At 44.4% G+C, this 15,723-nt stretch overlaps 1 protein-coding gene across 2 annotated transcripts in view; it reads right to left on the bottom strand.

Annotated features, from left to right (window-relative positions):
• The window catches only part of fat2 (FAT atypical cadherin 2), a 136,355-nt gene that overhangs the window by 101,703 nt on the left and 18,929 nt on the right, over positions 1-15,723 (bottom strand). For both annotated transcript variants that reach the window (XM_083914897.1, XM_083914898.1), the window contains exons 2-3: positions 12,385-15,642; positions 10,236-10,547 (exon numbers count right to left, since the gene is read on the bottom strand). In XM_083914897.1, coding sequence (XP_083771023.1) covers positions 10,236-10,547; positions 12,385-15,628 — 3,556 coding nt within the window. In that variant the 5' untranslated portion in view covers positions 15,629-15,642. The remainder of the gene's footprint in view (positions 1-10,235; positions 10,548-12,384; positions 15,643-15,723) is intronic.

The following is a 15,723-nucleotide window of genomic DNA, read 5'->3' on the forward strand; positions in this document are numbered from 1 at the left end:
GCAGGATGAAGCCCCCCCAATTTGAACATCAGATACTTGTGCGGGATGGATTTACTGCAATGATCCTGGGGAGAAGCTGAGGCTATAAAAATTAAGTGGGGCAAAAAACAATCTGTTGACAGGAACAGGAACATGAAAAAGTGAGCCGCTGACAGCTCCGACTGTTCAAAGTTTGATGGTGTCATTGTTTAAGCAAGTTGACTTCTGTTAGGCTGGAGGCCAAGTGTGTGTGTGTGTGCAGGTGTGCACAAGGGCACAGCTCCAACAACGCACATTCTTTTAACCGATGTTTATTCTCACTAATTAATTTTACAGTTCACCTCTGTGTGGAGAAGGTGCCGAACCGTCAGATGACCAAAGGACAAAGGTCTTAATACATTTCTGAGCAACAACCAGGAAACATATGAGCCGATTGTCTCAGCTGCATGTTGTCTTTTACCCCAACGATGGTATTCAGGACTGGCATCTTCCTCCCCTCTATCGCCTGTTTGTTTTTTTTCTCTTCATCTCGTGCAAAAAAATAGTTTGTCATTTTGTCACTACTTCCTTCATGATAACAACCACCTTCGTTATCAAATGGTGAAATGTACTTATACAGCGCCTTTCTAGTCTTCTGACTACTCAAGGCGCTTTCACAGTGTTTGTCAGGTTCACCCGTTCACACAGACATTCACACTGATGGCAGTGGACATCTACATACCATCTAATTTATGTGTTGCAACTGTGAACATTTCCCTGTTTGTTATTAATATATTATTAATTACTTTAAATGCAGTGGATTCAGTACATTCAGGCTTTGAATCCCGGCTGGGGCCCTTTCTGTATGGAGTTTGCATGTTGTCCCCGTGTCTGCGTGGGTTTTCTCCGGGTTCTCCGGTTTCCTCCCACAGTCCAAAGACGTGCAGGTGTTCGGTTCATTGATGACTCTAAATCACCCGTAGGTGTGAATGGTTGTCTGTCTCTGTGCGTCTCTATGTGTCCTGTGATAGACTGATGTCCTGTCCAGGGTGTACGCCCGATGTCCGCGACCCCGACAGGGACAAGCGGTTAAGGATGAATGAATGAATGAATGACACAGGAAACCTACAGATCTAAAGCCTCAAAATGGACATAAATGTGGACAGTGGACGTGCATTTGTTCTTATTTTTACCACGTCGGCAAGGTCAACACGTTCAAACACATGCGTACACTGACCCTTATGGACCAATTTTACAAAACATAAACCCTGGTGGCTATGTGGACGTGGAGAGCATAATTACATAATCACATTTGCCTAGCTTGTTAAAGTAATATCCGAAGGAACAACGATATTTTTTTAAACCACTACAGCCAGGACCCAGTGAAGGAGGCAGACAGGAGGAAGGGTGTGAGCCTGCCGAGACCTTTTTACGACAGTGCAAACAAGCCCTGCTGGGTGGACATCATTAGGACAGGTGGGACACATTAGAAAGTGTGCTTTTGTCATTAGCACACACATGGGAATCGGGGGTAAAGCCGAGTCTCTCCCTCGCTGCCTGTTTTCACTCAGTCGTGCTGGACTGCTGTCAAAACCACGTGAAGATAAACAGCGTTGTCTGGCGTGTCAGGACCTGGTTTGTTTGTTTCCTTGTCCTTCCCTCCAGATCCACTGTCAGTTAGCCATTCAGCTGCTGCTACTTCACGTCTTTGATGCTTTTTCAGAAATGTTTTAATTTATTTTACTCAGTGAACCGTTTCAAAACCACCCTCTTCAGGGAGATGCCTTAAAAAATAAGCCATTTCTCACCGATGTGTCAACAACGTCAATGAGGGCGGGGGAAGAAGAGTCTTGGGTTCACAGAGTCAGTCAAACATGTCAAGGCTGCGGGGCACAAGTCCGGCTTCACACGGGCTGCTTTAGACGAGTACTTGCTCTCCACAACTAACTATTGTTATTAATATTATTTAAAAACCCATTTACAAATCTGAGCATAAAGTATTATTTTTTAATCATCATCTTGAACAATTTCAAATGAACTTAGTGTGAAGTTATATAGTCTGTAATGTTCTTGTAGATCAAATCATTGTGTGTGTGTGCGTGTGTGTGTGTGTGTGTGTGTGTGTGTGTGTGTGTGCGTTTGTGTAAACAAGCCCCTGAAAAGAGCAGCAAATAGCCCAATTTATCACTAAATGCTGGAGCAAAGCTTTTAAAACTAATCCTCCCATTGAGCCTTAAGTGACCCTCATTATCGGATCACAGTCTGATCTGATCTGAGATGGAAAACACCGCGTCTCCTCTGCCTCTCCTACTACGTAGCAGTGCTATCTGATTATTGCAACCGTTCTGGGTGGACAGGCTTTCTCATGGTGAGTTCCCATTCATCGCGTGAAACCTAAAAGGCTGTGTGAATGTTTAAAAGTCAGTGGAAAGACACAGACGGAGTGGGATAATTGGAATTCATGATAATGTCCCGTGGGGCTGGGCGAGGCTTCGATATGATGATAATGATGTGGGTTTGAAAAGTAATGAAAAGTGATAAATGACTAAAATATTTAAAGAATCTTTGAATTGTTACATTTGAGAAGAGGTGGTGTGTTGGGTGTGGTGGTAAATAGGGTTAGGTTTGGCCCAGCAAAAACTAAATAATTAACCCGCTTTCTATTTTATTTCTTTATCACGTTGTCGCCAGATTGAACCTACAGTTTTGCATTTTAATAAAGCATGATATGTTTACAGTTTGCTTCCGTTACGTTACACAGTGACATACGTACACAATGTCAAAATAATGAAAGCTGCAGTCTGGCAGATTGAGTTTACAGCTCTCACGCCCCTCCCCCTCTACCACCGAGCTTCATGGAGGTAGGCTGGCTAACTTACTTATAGATAGCAATTGCTAACGTCATTAAGCATATGCAGATTGAGTTTACAGCTCTCACGCCCCTCCCCCTCTACCACCAAGCTACATGGAGGTAGGCTGGCTAGCTTACTTATAGATAGCAATTGCTAACGTCATTAAGCGTATGCAGATTGAGTTTACAGCTCTCACGCCCCTCCCCCTCTACCACCAAGCTACATGGAGGTAGGCTGGCTAGCTTACTTATAGATAGCAATTGCTAACGTCATTAAGCGTATGCAGATTGAGTTTACAGCTCTCACGCCCCTCCCCCTCTACCACCAAGCTACATGGAGGTAGGCTGGCTAGCTTACTTATAGATAGCAATTGCTAACGTCATTAAGCGTATGCAGATCGAGTTTACAGCTCTCACGCCCATCCCCCTCTACCACCGAGCTACATGAAGGTAGGCTGGCTAACTTACTTATAGATAGCAATTGCTATTGTCATTTAGCGTGTGCCTAGCTTGAGCCGCGTGCCTGTGATATTGTAACATGCACGAGGGGGGAGGGGGGTCTGTGCACGAACTGTGCCCGTCAGTCGGCTCTCTCACAGCTCTGCGCTGAGTGGACAGGATGATACGGGCGCGGTGGATTTTTGCAAAACAAACAACGGGCTCTAAGTGCACGTAGAGGCGTGTTTGTTTTCTCCTAAAACCGGATGATTTAAGTTTTTCTATCGAAGCACAGTGTTGGGTTCAATGAATGTGATCAAAAAAAGGTTGCCGACTGCGCGCTCAAACTATCAATTAGATGCTTCGGAGGAAAATTGGTCGATTAAATAGATGCCAGCTGACATCGGGCGTGAGGAGAGGTCCACCCTGGACAGGACGTCAGTCTATCACAGGACACATAGAGACGAACAGAGACGGACAACCATTCACACCTACAGGCGATTTTAAAGTCATCAATTAACCTAACACCTGCATGTCTTCGGATTGTGGGAGGAAACCGGAGAAACCCGGAGAACACCCACGCAGACACGGGGAGAACATGCAAACTCAGCACAGAAGGGCCCCAGGGCCTTTGTTAAAAAAAAGAAATTGTAGGAAAATCGTATTGTGAACTCAGCATCGTCAATCATGTCGAATCGTGAGTTTAGTGTATTGTTACAACCATAAAAAAGGACTATACACAAGAGAATATTTACCTATTAAAATACCAGAAAGAATGATGTATCGTGATGTCTAAAGTTATCGAGATATGAGATTTTTTCTACTTCTTCCTTTATTATTCTACATCCAATGAGAAAGTGGATTTCCGGTAAAACAGATAAAAACAGAAACACTGCCCAAACCCTATACGTCTGGGGTTATTCCGCATCTTCTTATTGTCAACAATCCCACAAAGATCAAATCCAGCGATGTGTTATTTCCTCTCTCAGTACTTTCTGACACCCATAAGTCGTCTGTGGCTCTCAGCCCCGAGCTCCTCGGCTCTTACTTAAACACGTCCCCCAGTGCAACAGTCTCTCACTGAGACATAGTTCCACGGAACAAAAGGAAGATGACCTATACAGACTTTGATACACTCACAACGCGTGTGAGTAGATTGTGTCTTTTCAGTGGATTTGGTGGCAATAAGAAACATATTGAATATCACCAGACTTACCCGTTAATGAAAACCACTTCTCAGTTTGTGACTTGTGAACATTACGTATAAATAAAAACACAGCAAATAAAGCAAGAGAGCAACACACTAGATCAGTTTAAGGATCTCTGTAATCATTTGAAGAATTTGCTGGTGTGAAATGCAAATGAATCGTGCACATTCCTGACCTGCCTGGCCTTGCTGACAAACAACGTTTTTGTTGCGACACATAATGAAACCTATGCTGAACTCGCATAACCAGGAAATGCTGATTTTGGGGTGATTTTGGTAATTTGGCACACCCTCGTTCCCTGCGCGAACCTGACGTCGAAGCCTGACGACAACTGGTTTGAAGCAACAGCAGCAGCTCCAAAAAACACACTGGACTGGACTTAATTTGTGATTTTCTATTGCTCAGCACACATCAACCTCCCGCTGCAACTTTATCAACTGACTCCCTAAGGTTGAATCAGACACACACACTTCTGCGGGATAAAGTATTTACACGCTCGAGGAGCTAGAGGCTGAGACAGAACGCTGCGTACAGCCGTGAGTCATCTCATCCTGTCGAGGCATGAGAGGTTTCTACACCGCTCACCCGTACTTTAGTAATAGTTGGTTCATTTGTGCAGCAAAGACGAGGTGAATCATGTTCTAAAAAGGTCAGGTTTCAACAGCACTTCTATGTAATTTAAGGTAACACAATCGCCCTCGTTTACACCCTCACTGAAAGTCCATATCCGATTTTCCTCGTGTTCTCTGATGATTTTTCATGACAGTTTCTTTAGTTGCAGGTCAGATTATCCGTGTGGATGTCAACGCATCCTGTTAATGGTTTTCTACCTTTTGATTTAAACGACACGCCCTAAAGTATGTGGACACTTAACATTACACTCATGACTAATGAACATCCAATGTATCATTTATAACATACATGTGGTTTCAGGCTTTCCACCACATGTTGACGCCGGCTGTAGGGATTGTGATGTAAGGCATTTGAACACTGATGTTCCAGAGGTTCACGTTTCTGCCTCTCCAAAGTAAAACGCAACGCCACAGTAATGTTGACCCCATGCATACATGCAGCAGAAGAAATGCGTTTTTAAAGAACAAAACACGTGGATATAAAGCCTCAGCCCCATCCAACACCTTTGAGATGAACTGGAACAAGCCAGTCCTTATCATATAAGGCAGTATAAGGCAGTAAAATAAAATTAAATTGAATTAAAATGCGCTATAAGGCGATATAAGGCGTTATACGGCGGTATAAAGCCGTACAAGGCGGTAGAGGGCAGAATAACACGTTTTAAGGGGGTATAAAGCCGTTTATTCTGCCTTATACCGCCTTAAACGGCTTTATACCCCCTTAAAACGTGTTATACCCCCTTATACCGTGTTATTCTGCCTTATACCTCCTTGTACAGCTTTATACTGCCGTACAACGCCTTATATCGCCTTATAACGCGTTTTAATTCAATTCAATTTTACCGCCTTATACTGCCTTATATGATAAGGACTGGCCTGTACCAGTTCATCCCAAAGGTGTTAGATGGGGCTGAGGCTTTTATATCCACATGTTTTGTATTTTTTATAAAACTCATATCTTCTGCTAAGTGTATGCATTGGGTCAACATTACTGTGGTGTTGTGTTTTACTCTGGAGAGGCAGAAACGGGGACCTGTGGAAGTGATCAGGCAGGTAGCCACGTCAGTCAGTCTTATCAGGTAGTTATGCTGACAAAGCTATTGAGATTTCATCCTTTGGTGCTCCTTTCCCTTTGCCAAGGCAGATGGAAAATACCCCCGGTACTGTTTTAACATGTTTCCGTATTTGCTCCGAAATGACTCCCTATCTGTGTTTTCTGTCACTTTATACCGCCTTAAAACACATTATACCACCTTAAAACGCGGTATACCCCATTATACCGCCTAATATCTCCTTATACTACCTTATACCGCCTTAAAACGCGATTTACCACCTTATACTGTCTTACGACGTTTTATACCCCCTTATATCGCCTTAAAACGTGTTATACCGCCTTGTATCGACTTATACCGTCTTATATCGCCTAATACCGCCTAATACCGCCTTATAACGTGTTTTACCCCTTATACCGCGTCATACCCCCCTTATTCCGCCTTATACGCATTTTACCGCCTTATACTGCCTTAAAATGCGCTATACTCCCTTATACGGCTTTATACCGCCTTATAACACATTATACCCCCTTATAACACATTATAACGCTGTATACCTCCTTATAACGCCTTATACTAAATTTCAGTAACAGCTCCACCTCATCATCAGTCTAAGTTAATAAAGCTCTACTCTTATTTTTCACCATTGCTGATTGCTTACACATCCATGATTTTCAACCGAAGAGTAACGTTAGACAATCTGCTTCCTGTTTAGACCGACACACACACCTACAGTGTAAATGAATAGTCAGGCGATACGTGATTTCAGGTGGGTTAATGCGGACGCCAGTTTAGAATGAAACCGTAGTCGTATGGATGGAGCTAAACTGTTGGAGCATGTTTGTCTAAATTATCATTGTTTGCTCAAAAGTTAAGATTTCCAACAGGCACAGCCCAGAACATGAAGAACAGCCCAAAACCAACAGTGTCTCAGTTTGTCCACAACAAACTTACGGAGCTTCTGCCAGGTTAATGTAGCAGTTTATGTAATTAGCAGATTAAGTTATTATAACTAAGATTCAAGAACAAGACCTTGTTTCTCTCTCCCACCGGCTCACCTGCGTTTCACTAATTCACCTAATCCCCTGTGCAGACCTATATAAGTGCTTCTAACCCTCTCTCCCATTTGTCTCAGTTTTTACAACCCCCACCCCCGTCAAACCCTGTTCTCCACCCTCTCAGTAGGGCGCCATGGTGGCTCAGCAGTTAGCACCATTATCTCATAAAAAAGAAGGTCCTGGACTTGAACCCCCAGGGGACGATGAAGCCAGAACGCTCATCTAGGTGTATCCTCACCATGAGTCTCCACTTCCCGGGCCCCAGACGTTCCAGCCACACCACGCCCCCGTTTGACCCCGTTCAACCCTCACCCTATCCTTCCTGTATCCTCTGGCTATTCCTTACAAAACTACCTGTATATCGTAAAATGGCGTGGTCTTTTCAGTGAATTAAATCATAGTTATGTTGTTTCTTGTCTCACCCATTCTGTGTTATTTTAAAATTGACATTCATTCTTTGTCCCTATCAGGGCTGCAACTAACAACTATTTTCATTATCAATTAATCCGTCAATCAATTACTCGATTACCCTATTTTCCGCACTATAAGGCGCACCTCATTATAAAGGCGCATAGAACAACCACTACAGTCGAGGCTGGGGTTACGTTAAGGACCGCATCTAAATTCATTGATGTTAAGTCCGCGTGCTAGCGCTGTTGCCTTCAGTCGAATAGTGATTGTACTGACGCTTCTACTTCCTGCTCTCTGTTCAACAACCCACTGTTGGAGTTTGTCCTCCAACTGTAGCCATCTCGCTCTGTTCCCTCGGAAACTCTTTCTTTACTTGGTGCAGGTCATCCTGTTGCCTTCTCCACTTCCGCACCATTGATTGGTTCATGTTAAACTCTCTGGCTGCTGCTCTATTCCTGTGTTCTACTGCGTGACTAATGGCCTTGAGTTGAAACTCTGCGTCGTAAGCGTGTCTCTTAACAGGAGCCATTTTGGGCTCTTTACACAAACACACACATGGAAATGAAACGTCACGCTTCACGCAGTCAAATATCTCAACATGCACCGCGCGTTACTTCTTCTACGGGGGAAAATAGAGTCGGCGGCTGCTCACCGTAGTTGGAGACCTGTTGTGGCTCAATATTGGTCCATATATAAGGCGCACCGGATTATAAGGCGCATTGTCGGCTTTTGAGAAATAGTGCGGAAAATACAGTAATTGATTAGTTGTTTGGTCTATAAAATGTAAAAAATGTTGATTTTTCCTCTCCCAAAAGCCCCAGATGACGTCCTCAAATACAAATTGTCCTGAACTCAGACAGTTTAGTGTCACACTGGAGAAAAGAAAACAGGAAATATTCAAATTTGAAGCTGAAATCAGAGAATTAAACTACTTGACTTGACTAATTGTTGCAGCTTTGATCCCTATTATTACTTTACACAACTCCACGGAAGCTAATGGTGATTTAATTTAAGCAAAGCTTGAAGTTCAGTAGCCTTGCAATAGGAATTTGAGTCATCTACATTCATGTAGCCAATGCCTGACATCGTCTTTGTAAAACGTTCACACAGACACAATAACCCTTTTCAACCAAACACATTCTTCCTCCCGTGCTTGTATGAACACTGTATGAATATCAAATACACCTGCTTTGCACAAAATAAAGTTTGCTTTAATTTAACACTCTCCGGCTGTTTCAACACCTCCTGTCCTGCCTTTTTGTGTGACGTCTTTCCATTAATCAGAACGCGCCCTGCTGTCTGTAATCCTTTGGCATACTGGCCCTAGGGTGTGGACAAACACCACAGCTACCTGGATATTACATGAAGAGGACCGGGCTTGTAGCGGCTTGTAGAATCAGGGCTAATGCTGCGCTAATTCGACTGAACTTCAAAGTCCATACCAGGTGACTCAGTTGCAACTGTCAAAGATGAACACGCAGAAACCTGAGGGTTTTCTGTTTCTTTATATTTTTTTCTACCCCTGCAAGATTTTGTCTCCGCAATCTTTTCAGATGAGTGAGTTTGTGAGTGACCTCCGAAGAAGTTTCTCATTATGAAGTCCCATTTTCAGATTTTGCCCTCTGTGACACGCCCTCGTTCTGCATGGCTTGCTCTGCTCAGACTTGCAGTGCATTAGGACATATTAACCAATTTTTCGTTAGGTTTCCTACAGCCGCAGTAACACCTCCTGAATCAAAATGTAAATCTGGCACGGGGACACGGCGACATATAGAGAGGTATGTCAAAACAATTTGTGGGAGGAAGCACAGAGGGCCTCCAGATGTCTTATATCCACAAGGGGAGTTTGAATCAAAATGTAAATCCGTCACAGCGGAGCGCGTTGCCTATATTTCTGTCCAAAGTGCTCATGAAATAGGAGGATGACACTGTGCAGGGCGATCCACTTACATCCTATATCCCTGAGTAACTGTTTATCTGCCTGCCCGTTAGAGCTTCAATTACAAGTTTGAGGGCCAAGCTGCATAATCAAATGTCTACACTCGCTGTCGTAAAGCTGCTTAGACAACAGGCTGCAATTATGTTTGTTTTTAAATGAGCGGGAACTCACTTTATAATGGAAATCTCCTGCTGTAGCAACATGTCAGATTATGTTGATTGCTTGCAGAATATATTTTAATAAACTAGAAAGAAAATCTACCAATTAATTCAATATTTCATGTATTCCTACTGCAGGTGTTGTTGTTTTAAAAAGGTGACCACAGAAAAAAAGGTATAATTTATACTAGTGATTGATTTCCATGCTCAATAGAAGAAGAATAGAAGAATTACATTATTTATCCTGCAACGGGGAAATTCGATGTTTTTCACTCTATTATTATTAATCATGTTACACACACAGGCCCGAAATACACACATGCACGGACAGGACCTATATACATGCAATTCATGGAGAGATGTCAGAGCGAGGGGGCTGCCAGTGACCAGCGCCCCGAGCAGTTGGGAGTTCAGTGCCTTGCAAGTCACCTATGGACTGAGCCGCCCCCAAAAGTGGAAGTGTATTGGAATACAAGGAAGTGTATTGTTTTTATCGTAAACAAGGTTTCTCCTCATTCACTCTTAATTACCTGTTTTGGGATCCACATCGAAGTACGTCCGCTGAGATTCCAGCATCTCGTAGGTAAGCTTCCCCTCAGAGGAAGTGTCCACATCTGTGGCGGACACCCGGGCGACGGACTCGACCGTGTCCACGTTCTCCTGGACGGCCGCGAAATACACCGGCTGAGAAAGTTCTGGAGCGTTGTCGTTGACATCCAGGACCTCCAGGTAGACGTGAGTCCAGGAGATCAGAGGCTCGGTCCCCAGGTCAGTGACGTACACAGAGAGCCAGTAGTGAGGCATCGACTCACGGTCCAGAGTCTCTGTTGTTCGAATCACACCTGAGGCACGTAAAAGGGACGTTAATTAGAGTTAACTGTTCAGATAAAACACTCATCAATTAGGAAACCCAGCACGCCAGTATTTACTTGTTTCAAACTGCTACTGTGCCTCTGGAATTAATCACTTATCAGTGTAATCAGTTTAACAGTTAATGAGTGGAACCACCCTGAAGGAAATATCCATCACCGGGACTTTCATCCATCTTAAGGTGCCTGTTCATTTTGCAAACTCTGGATTGGGGCCTAAAGGCTCAGCAGCATGACACGTGTGTGTTGCCAAAACCAACTCAAATTCCAGTAGTGAAGATGCATGTCACAAGGCGGTTAGGGTACGCCGGGGGTCTTAAAACAAGTGGCTTTACTTTACATAGTTTCCTTTCGAATCAGTTGAAATCTGAAGGAGCTAAAAAAAAAACAGCAACACAGAAGAGGAGTTATAATTCAGCCTGCTTCCATTATGACAGCGAAATGTATTTGCACTGATTTTATCTGAGCTTTAAGTGCAGCAGGCAGCTAATGGTATGCAGAGCGATACGTTGACAGGTCACAGGTTATCCTCTGCGAAGGATACGCTGATGGAAGAACCACCTTAAACACCCCAGAGAAAATGTCATGTTGTACAATTACACAAAGATATATCGCTGTGAAGCTTTTCAACATTACAAGGTTGTGTTGGCATGTAAGTGTGCCAGCTTACAAGAAACTTCACTGGGCTTCATTTGCATTGCATTTAAAACGTTGGTATTTACGCAGTCTCTACATGAAGCTGACCTTTGACCATCTTAACTGTCATTCAAATCACATTTTGCCCAGCTGAGCATGTTAAGGACTTCTTATCCGTGTTTGAAGGCTCCAGAACAGCATCTACTGAAGGGTCTTGTGGTTAGATTATTTCTGACAAATGAACCTAAGGTCAAGCATGGACTTAAATCTCATCTATCAAGCCAACGAGGCTGAATGGGCTTTACAATAGGGCTGAAAAAATTATTCAAGTAACTCGATCATCAAGGCAAAATCTCTGCCTGGATGATTGAGTTACTTGAATAATTGTCAAACACAAACTCATGATTTGTTTAATTCCGATCTTGCGCGTTATGTGGCCTGTTCAGCGCAGGAATCATTGTTCCACACGGACCGTTTTTGCGGATGCACACCACTAAATCCGGAAAAGGCAGAGGATAAGTTTGGGATCATTTCAATCTTTAAAAAAGAAACCAAAAAGATGCAATGTTCCCACTGCAAACTAAAACTGTTACACCACAACAGCACGACATCGATGATTCAGCGTCTGAGGCGAAAGCAGCTCGTTGTTAACGCCACCTCACCGAGCGCCGATGTTCTGGTTTAAGGAGGGCGGTTGCCGTAGTGATGCGTGACGTTAGCTGTCCCCGTGAATGCCTCTATGTTTAGTTTTCAAATAGGTTCGATAGCTGCAGCCCTACTTTACAATGCTAAAGAAAATGTGTCGTGACATAGTTTTACCAATAAAAAAGTAATTAAATCTACTTTGTTATGAGCAGCACCTTTTCTTTGCTAGGTAAAGAAACTTCCTGAAGTCTCTGCTGGTTGCCAGACAATAAATTATGAATGAAGTTAAGGCCGTTTGTGAACTTGTTAAATCTTCTATGTTTACTTCTATTACATTTATTGTAATGTGTAGCAAACAAGGGCACCACAAATGAGTCAAACTATGTCGGTTCTATAATATAGCTGGGGATCAGGCTATGCGGGTTCTGCTTGTTTAAACTTGTGTAGATTGGGAAACATTCCCTCTTATTACCAACAATACAACTACCAATACTACAACAAAAAAACACAAAACTACAGTGGTTTTTACCTGTTTCCTCATCCATGGTGAACACTCCAAGACCAGAGCCTTCATGGATGTGGTACCGGACAACTCCATCTCTGCCCAGGTCCTTGTCAGAAGCTGTAAGCGTGACCACTGATGTCCCCACCGCTGCGTCCTCCATCACGCCGGCTTCATACACAAACTCAGAGAACACAGGCCTGTGGAGGTTCTCGTTGACATCCAGAACCTGGATCTCCACAAAACAGGAGGAGGAGAGGGAGCGAGGCAGGCCGTGATCCACGGCTCGGACTGTGAGGTTGTAGACCGGCCGCCTCTCAAAGTCCAGCTCCCTCTCGAGGGTCAAGGCACCAGTGGAGGAGTCGAGGTGAAAGATCCCGCCCTCTGTATTCTTAAGGTTATAGGTGACGAAGCCTCCGCTGCCCAGGTCCAAGTCAACACTCTCAACCCAGACGAGGAGCGTGCCCACAGGTACATCCTCTGGAACTTTTATTTTGTAAACTTTTGGTGCAAACTTGGGCGGGTTGTCATTAACGTCTTGCAAAACCACCACAAGGTCAATCACAGAGAACAACTGAGGGCCTGTTTTGGCTTGGTCTCTGGCTTCGATCCTGAGGTCGTGCCTGGGTGAGGTTTCTCGATCCAAACCACTTGACACCGTCACCTCGCCAGTCACTTCGTCAATTCTGAACATGTCGGTGGATGTCAGCAGGGAGTACTGGACATTACCGCTCGTGTCTTCATCTAGATCTAATGCACGAGCTGTAAAAATGATGGAGTCCACTTCTGTGTTTTCGGGCACGTGTATCACATATCTGGGCTGATCGAAAACGGGCGGATTGTCGTTGACATCCATGATGTTCACCGCGACGAACTTCCACGCGGATGTTTGCGGTGTACCCAAATCGTAAACGGTGATGTTCAAAATGTAGAACTCTTTTCGCTCTCTGTCTAAAGGGCAAACTAACTGAAGGTCACCAGAGAAAGTGTCAATGGAGAAACAGCCATCCTCGTTCCCACTTGAAATGGCGTACACCAGCTTACTATTAAACCCAGTGTCAGTGTCCGTGGCCTTGAACTGAACAATGGTGGAATTCAGTGGATGGTCCTCGATGAGGTCAATTGAACCCGGGATGCTCAAGTCAAACTTGGGAGAATGTCGGTTGGTGATGTGAATATCAGAGAATGTGTCTTCCTCTTGACTGGTTAAAACGGGTTTGATTGACTCTATCAGTTTATCGGTGAGTTGTTTGAAAACTCCCGTTTCCTTACAGTGGAGCGTTGCGTCATCGCCTTTGTCAGTAACAGTTACCCTGACAAGTGAAGCTTCAGAAAAATGTTTGCCGTCGGTGGCTACAACTCTCAAATTGAACGAACCTGCTTGCAAGGGAATTGGTTGCTTAAGGGTGATCTCTCCTGATACATCGATACCAAACAGTAGAAGCTCATTTCCCGTCTCGATGACATACTTCAGCTGCTGCAGCTCATCGACATCAATGGCTGACAGCTCTGCGATTGTGTGTCCCACGGGGAAGTCTCGAGGTACAGTGGTGTTGCAGCCTACCCTCTCAAACAGAGGGATGTTATCGTTGATGTTGTTCAGGGTTATCGTCACGGGGCATTCGCTGACCTGACTGAAGGGGCCACCGCTGTCTGAGGCCCAAACTCTCAGGTGGTACCGCCGTTTCATCAGCTCGTAGTCCAAGTGTTCGGAGGTTGAGATGACACCTGTGAATGGATCTATTGTGAATGGTAAGGGGCCTGCGTTCGCAATGGCGTAAGTCACAAAGGCGTTTTTGCCTTTATCTTTGTCGGTGGCCGATACTTGTAAAACACTGCTGCCAACCGGGGTGTTTTCATCCACTGTGGCCTGATAAGAGGAGTGTGTGAACTGCGGGCTGTTGTCGTTTTCATCGGTTATCTCAATCACTATGTGCGTCTCTGCGTCACCGTGATTCGCCACTACATCAAACTCGTATCGCTCCTTTCTCTCATAGTCAAATGTCTCCGTTGTTACAATAATTCCTGTTTTGGGATTTATCTTGAATTTAGTGCTGTCCGGATTATTCTTGATACTGAAGGTAACATTATAAGGTACTGAGGTGACCGAAACCTTAACCACATGAGTTTTAGGGGGGGAAAACTCACTTAGTGTGACAATGTACGTGTCCTCTAAAAATGCCAACGGGCTATAATGATAGGCCGGAATGTGGATGTGTGTAACCGGAGAGAGTAAACTTGGGAAGCTCCTATCTTTAGCTTGAAGGGAGAGATTCAGCCCAAAAGGAGTTTGAGACCAGATAATCCTCTTTGTAGAGATCACTTGGAAGTCATTGCCCTGCACACCTAAGGGGATTATCTCAAAACACTTGTGGGGATCCACAATATTAAGGGATTCCACAGGCTTAACTCCTGCCTCCACGTGGACATCGATAGCTATTTTTCCATCTGTAGAGACTGTGGGTTTGGGGGAAGGTGTGATAACTGGAGACCCTGTGGACATCTTTTGGATGTTTACTGTAACCCTGGCAACATTACCAAATTTCTGAACGCCAGATATCTTCTTTGTCCTGTCCTCAGCTAAAACCGTAAGGTCGTACCTCTCTGTGCGGCTGTGATTGAGCTTCTTCACAAGGCTGACTGTGCCTGTGAAAGGGTCAACGACAAAAGGATGAGCTCTGCTGGTGAAAGAGTAATAAAACCGAGCGTTGCTCCCAATGTCTGCGTCCGTAGCGCTAACCCTCACTACACTTGACTTAAGTGGAGTGTCCTCTCTGATAGCCTGGTTGTATGAGGCAGGATAGAAAAGAGGCTTCAGGTCGTTGGTGTCAAGCACCTGGACAAACACCTTCGTCTTCGCCTGAAAGTCGGAAGTGTTTTCGATTGCCTCCACAGTGAGAGTGTAAGCGTCTCTGACCTCCCTGTTGAGTTGTGCTGAGTTACTGCTGCGAGTTTGGATCCTGAGGAAGCAGAAATCTCCAACTTTAACGGCCTCTGCTTGGAAAAGGCCATCTTCATCGCCTGAGACAACATTATACGTGATTTCCCAGAACAGTTCTGTCACTTCAACGCCCATCTTCACCGGCGTCTCAACGTACGTCCGCGGGGCAGAGTTCTCAATGATGGTGGCGTTGTAGAGATGATGTGTGAACCTCAGCGGCGAGCTGTCTTTTCCTTTTCCCATACTCCCCTGACATCTCGCCACATGCAGGAGCACTGATGCTAGGGTAAGCAGAGTTGTTCCTAAAGCCGCCATCTTTGAGGCCTCCATGAAGACGCTCAGACCTGTGAAAAAGAAAGAGTAAAATAAATATCACATAAATATACTATAAAGCAGGAAAAGGAGATGGCGTTATGGAAAATAGA

The sequence above is a fragment of the Echiichthys vipera genome (assembly GCF_963691815.1).
Source record: "Echiichthys vipera genome assembly, chromosome: 6".
Lineage (NCBI taxonomy): Eukaryota > Metazoa > Chordata > Actinopteri > Perciformes > Trachinidae > Echiichthys > Echiichthys vipera.